At 53.5% G+C, this 4,971-nt stretch overlaps 1 protein-coding gene across 9 annotated transcripts in view; it reads right to left on the bottom strand.

The window, feature by feature from the left end:
* The window catches only part of DENND1A (DENN domain containing 1A), a 538,527-nt gene that overhangs the window by 3,055 nt on the left and 530,501 nt on the right, over positions 1-4,971 (bottom strand). For 5 of the 9 annotated variants that reach the window (XM_069582473.1, XM_069582474.1, XM_069582478.1 and 2 more), the window contains 2 exons: positions 4,360-4,488; positions 1,259-1,514 (listed from right to left, as the gene is read on the bottom strand). In XM_069582473.1, the coding sequence (XP_069438574.1) occupies positions 1,259-1,514; positions 4,360-4,488 (385 nt within the window). The remainder of the gene's footprint in view (positions 1-1,258; positions 1,515-4,359; positions 4,489-4,971) is intronic. The other 4 variants (XR_011255499.1, XM_069582475.1, XM_069582476.1 and 1 more) reach the window with 1 other exon arrangement.

The following is a 4,971-nucleotide window of genomic DNA, read 5'->3' as shown; positions in this document are numbered from 1 at the left end:
CTGCCAGAGGGAATGAGGGAGGCAATGACTGTAGCTGACCAGGGACAAATTGGCTCTCCCCACCCCCTCCTGTGTGCCAGGGGGACACTGGGGCTGTGGTCCTGGGAGTGTGGCCAGCTAGGCCTCTGGGGCTCAGGGAAGTTGGGGGCTCGGCCCAGGTCGGCATTAGAAAGCAAGCCCAGGTCTGTCTGGACCTCCAGGCCAGGCTTCTCTCACTGGAGTGGCACAAAGGGTCTCCAGAGAAAACCCTGTCTTTTCAAGCCAGTGCTGCTAATTAGTTTTAGGAAAAGGACTCCATCCACTGATCCTCTACTGGCCTGAACCATTTTACTTTTCAAAGCATGTGGGCACTTTCAGCCACCCCTGAGACCAAGAGGGCAAGTGAGGCACAGGGGCTGGGTGAAGGCACACTGGCTGGGAATGAAATAGGATGGGGCTCTGTCCAGCTCTGCCACCTACTGGGCCACGACTTGGGTGTCATGTCCCTTCTCTTGGCCTGAGCTCCCTCATCTGCAGCCTGGAAATAGCAATTCCTTACAGATGGGCTTGTGTGAATCATTGGATATGTGTGCTAAGCTGCTTCAGTCATGTCCAACTCTTTGAAACCCCATGGACTGTAGCCCCCAGGCTCCTCTGTCCATGGGGATTCTCCAGGTAAGAATACTGGAGTGGGTTGCCATGCCCTCCTCCAGAGGATCTTCCTGACCCAGGGATTGAACCCCCGTCTCTTAACATCTCCTGCGCTGGCAGGTATGTCCTTTACCACTAGCGCCACCTGCATATGGGGGAGCTTTGTGGATTCCACACTGTGACCCAGGGACTGCAGGGTTAGTAGCCCCCTGGCACAAGTGAGGAGACAGACACAGGTGGTGACAGAATGAAAGTCTCAAGGAAGATCAGGGGTCACCAGTGAATATCCAGAGCCCCAGAGCTCTGATCCACAGGCTCTTCAAGGAGCCTTGGTGGGGTGGGGATAATCCCAGTTCCATCAGGGGCCATGGCGCTGCCCACCTCTGCTGCATACACAGAAGCGGGGGGCAGATTTTCATCAGGCTGTAGCTGTTCTCCAGGGATCACCGTGTGCGGGGCTCTGGCCACTGGCCCACCTGGCAGAGTTGTAGTCAGAGTGACTCTGAGCACCGGCTGAGGGCCTTGGAAAAGTGGCTCTTTTTCCCTTGGTGTCTCACTGTCATGTGGGAAAACCTGCCTCATGTGCAGAAAGTGCCCCCAGCCCGCACTCACCCCACCCCCACCATACCTGATAGTCAAAGGTCCCCGGCTGCTCCCTCAGGTCTTTGGGGGTCCGAAGGTCTTCCAAGCTTTTGGCCTGGCCCAGCGGCTGCAGCGGGACTTCCATGTCGAGATTGCTGAAGACGTCCTCCAGGAGGTCGATGCTGGCGGCCTGGTCGTGTGGAGCTGGGGTGGGGCCCATGGGTTCCCGCGCTCGCTGCTCCGGGCTTTCGGCCTCGTCCCCTGCACTGTCTGACTCCTTGAGTGTCCGATATGGCTGCGGCCTGGGGGGAGGCAGAGCAGGCTGGATTCTCCCACCCAGAGCCGTCCCGGGAGGAGCAAGCAGCCCGCTCCCCGGAGAGCTTCCAGGCCTCAAGGAGCACAGCTGGGAGCCTTGGGAGAGGAGAGTGTCCTGGGTCCCCACGAGTGCAGGCGTCTGAACGGTGCCCCTCAGACAGACAGACAGACCTGGGCTGATCTCGGGTTCCACTCACTGAGGGGCCTTGGGCAAGTTGCTTTGGCTCTAGCTTGCACCGGGGAGCCCACTTAGTTTCCTCCAGACCCCAAGACCTACCATAGAACTGGCCAGCAGGCTCCCACACCATTCACACAAGATGTGAGGAATGGTGCACAGCTGGAGAGGGAACCGGCAGGAGGACTCACTCCTGAGCCCATTGTCCGTACCCTCACCCCTGCGGCAGTCGGGTCCTGGGCCCAGCCTGTGCGGAACTGAGCTCGGGGAACTCTCCCCCAGGGGGCTGCACAGTCCAGGATCCTCAGCAGCGAACTACCTGGGCCTCAGCCTGTGCTGATCTTGGTTCCAGCCCTGGTGCCATCTCTTGCTGGGGGACCTTGGGCAAGTCACTTAACCTCTCCGAGCCTCAGCTGCTCCCCTGTTCCAGAGTGTACATCCTTGCAACTGGTGGTGGAGATGACAAGAGCAAACGTGGTGCCAGCTGTACAGCAGGCATGCTGAGCTGTTAACAGCAGCCTGTCCACTCACGCACCAAAATCTTATAGCCAACCCAGATGCTGGGGACGCTGGGTGCCTCTTGCTATCCTCTCTCACAAGCCTGAGCCCCAGGGTACGTGGAGAATGCTGCCCAGACCTCTTGTGAAACTGGGCCAGAGTAGCATCCTACCTCCAATAGCAAGGCTCTACCCCCTGGGTCAGGCCGAAACTGCCCATGGCTCTGGTAAAGTGGGGAAGGTCGCCACCTGGTGGTCTGAAGGCCCACTTGCATGAACCTGGGCAGGGGGACAGTCAGTAGAGGAAAACGGGCTCAACTAACTGTCCTGACTCTGGGCAAGGACTACATCAGACTGTACTATCTCCCTGAAGCCATACAAGCAGCCCATGAAGTAGGACTCACACCCTCCACTTTACAGATGAGGAAGCTGAAGCTCAGAGAGGCCAAGCAACAGAACCTGTGTCACACAGCACCTGGCAAGAGGCAGAAATGGAAGCCAAGCATGAGAAACTTCTAAAGTCCCTCGCTTGTTCTAACTAAGCCATCTGACCAAGCTCCTTTCACCAAGTTTGAACACAGTGAAGGAGACAAAGAAAAGTCAGTATGCTTTGTAGTTAAGGAAACAGAGTTTCTTTAGAAGGAATTCATTTTAAGATGGCTGTTTCCCTTTAAACACACACAAAAGCCTATGCTTTTCACAGATCATGGTTCAGGGAGTGAGCATTATTTTAAGTAATTAAGGCATCAATTAATTTAAAAAGAACGTGGCCAGCCAGACCCCACGGTGGGGGTCCTTGGCTGTTATCTGTGTACGATCTCTTTACCAGCAAGGCAATTGTAAGTTGATACATGGCTGGACATTTCTTATTCCAATGATGCAATCTTTATTTTAATTAATGATAGAAATAAGAACTGATACATTAAGTCTATGATATTATAGATACTATTGCATAGGACAAGGCTTTTCTCCTAGTTTTTAAAATTATTTTTTATTTTTTATTATTTTTTTCTTTTTAAATTTTTAAATTTTTTCTTTTTTTTTTTTTCTCCTCGTTTTAATGAAGGAGATTCACTGTACAGACCAGGCAGCACACAAAATTTGGGCAACACTGGCTTAGGGCACTGCTCTCTAAATGAGGACCTCAGGAGGGGACTAACTTGCCTGCGGTCACAGGTGAGCTGGTGGCAGAAAGGGCCAGAACCCTCCTTGCCTGTGGGGGCAGTGGCAGGAAGAGAGCTGTTGGGCTTGTTGGGTGCCCCAAGGAACCCACAGGCCTAGCCTTGGAGGAGAGAGTGGGTGCAGGGAGATAGTGAAGGGGGCTGACAAGGGGAGAGTCCCTCTTATGTAATCGGGCCGGCATGGCTCACTCCCCTAGGTCTGCTGTGGGTGTTCAGCAAAGGGCAGTTCCCTTCCCCTGAAGGCTCCCATTAGAAACCCCATGCAAACAGATAAACACAGACCAGAGCTGGCCCTCTGCTCAGTCCCAGGTGGGAAAAGCCTGTGGGTGGAGAGGCAAGAAGTGGCGGAAAAAAATGGGCAGCCACCAAAGCCCAGTTCCCGGGGTGGCTGGGTTGTGGTGAACCTTCTTTTTCTCTTTGTTTGTTGCAATTTGTAATTAGAAGGAGGCTTAGGCTATAAATAATAATGAGAAAAGTTATCTTAAAGTCAGAGAAATCGGTAAGATCTTTGGCCATGCCATCATTAATATATATATTCCATACCAGTAACTTTTTTTTTTTTTTAAACTTAATATCTGATGCTCCATCTCCATGGCTTCCCAAGGTGTGCTGAGATAAAGGAAGACTGGGCAGCAACAACCAGCCTAACCGTAGCTGACGCTGCAGTTGGCAACCCCAGTTAACAGTCCAGCGCATTTTCCCTGTGAGGAAGGAGACCGATGTTCCCGTCTCACACCTTTACAGCCCAGTCACCCTTGTCACCTCACCCCATCGCCACAGGCCCTGTGGGGCTGGCAGAATGAACGCCCTGGGAGGAGGCACATGGTGGGGGGGCGCCGCCCTGCAAGCGGGCACCAGAAGGCAGCAGCCCCAGGCACCCTCCCCACACACAAGCACAAGCTGGCCACCCCCGCCCCTCCAAGTGATCCCGGAGAGTCACCAAGCTGAGCTCAGGAAAACGGAAGAAGGAAGGAGAGACCATTCAAAGGGAGTGGAGAAGAAAAAGCTTTCGGTGAAGCCAGAGCTCGGGCCCTCTTCCCGCTGGCACTCATCGTCAGAGGAGTCTTCGGAGAGGAAGACAGCATAGTGTCGCAAGGGCCTTACGAGGCTGGGGCAGAGGGAGACAAGAGAGAAGACCGTTAGGAGGCACCTCAGGACTCGGCGTGGTGGGGAGGGAAGGAGGCCTGCAGCCTGGTGCCTGACCCTGGCCTCCCTCTGCCGGCCAGGGAGGAAGCTGTCCAGAGGAGGCCCGACGGGCCCCCACGGTGAGGAAGCTGGTCCCTAACAGAAAAGAAACTGTGGGTTTGCCACCTGTGTCAAGAGCCTTAAATGCATCTATGACCTCATGATTTCGCTTTCATTTAGATACCCCAAATTGAAGCAACAGATTATGCACAAAGATGTCCATCACCGCTATGTTTATAAAATACGAAACAATCTAAATTTCTGCAGTAGGAATCTGGTGAAGTGAATTATGGTACAGTTGGCTGAGTATTATCCTCTCATTAAACTATGTTTATAAAAACCTTCTGTCTCATTTGCTTATGGAAAAATGCACAGAAAAAAGACTGGAAAAGCAGGTGTCTAAATG

This window comes from Ovis canadensis, chromosome 3 (genome assembly GCF_042477335.2).
Source record: "Ovis canadensis isolate MfBH-ARS-UI-01 breed Bighorn chromosome 3, ARS-UI_OviCan_v2, whole genome shotgun sequence".
Classification (NCBI taxonomy): domain Eukaryota; kingdom Metazoa; phylum Chordata; class Mammalia; order Artiodactyla; family Bovidae; genus Ovis; species Ovis canadensis.
This window is presented reverse-complemented; position numbering and strand designations above follow the sequence as displayed.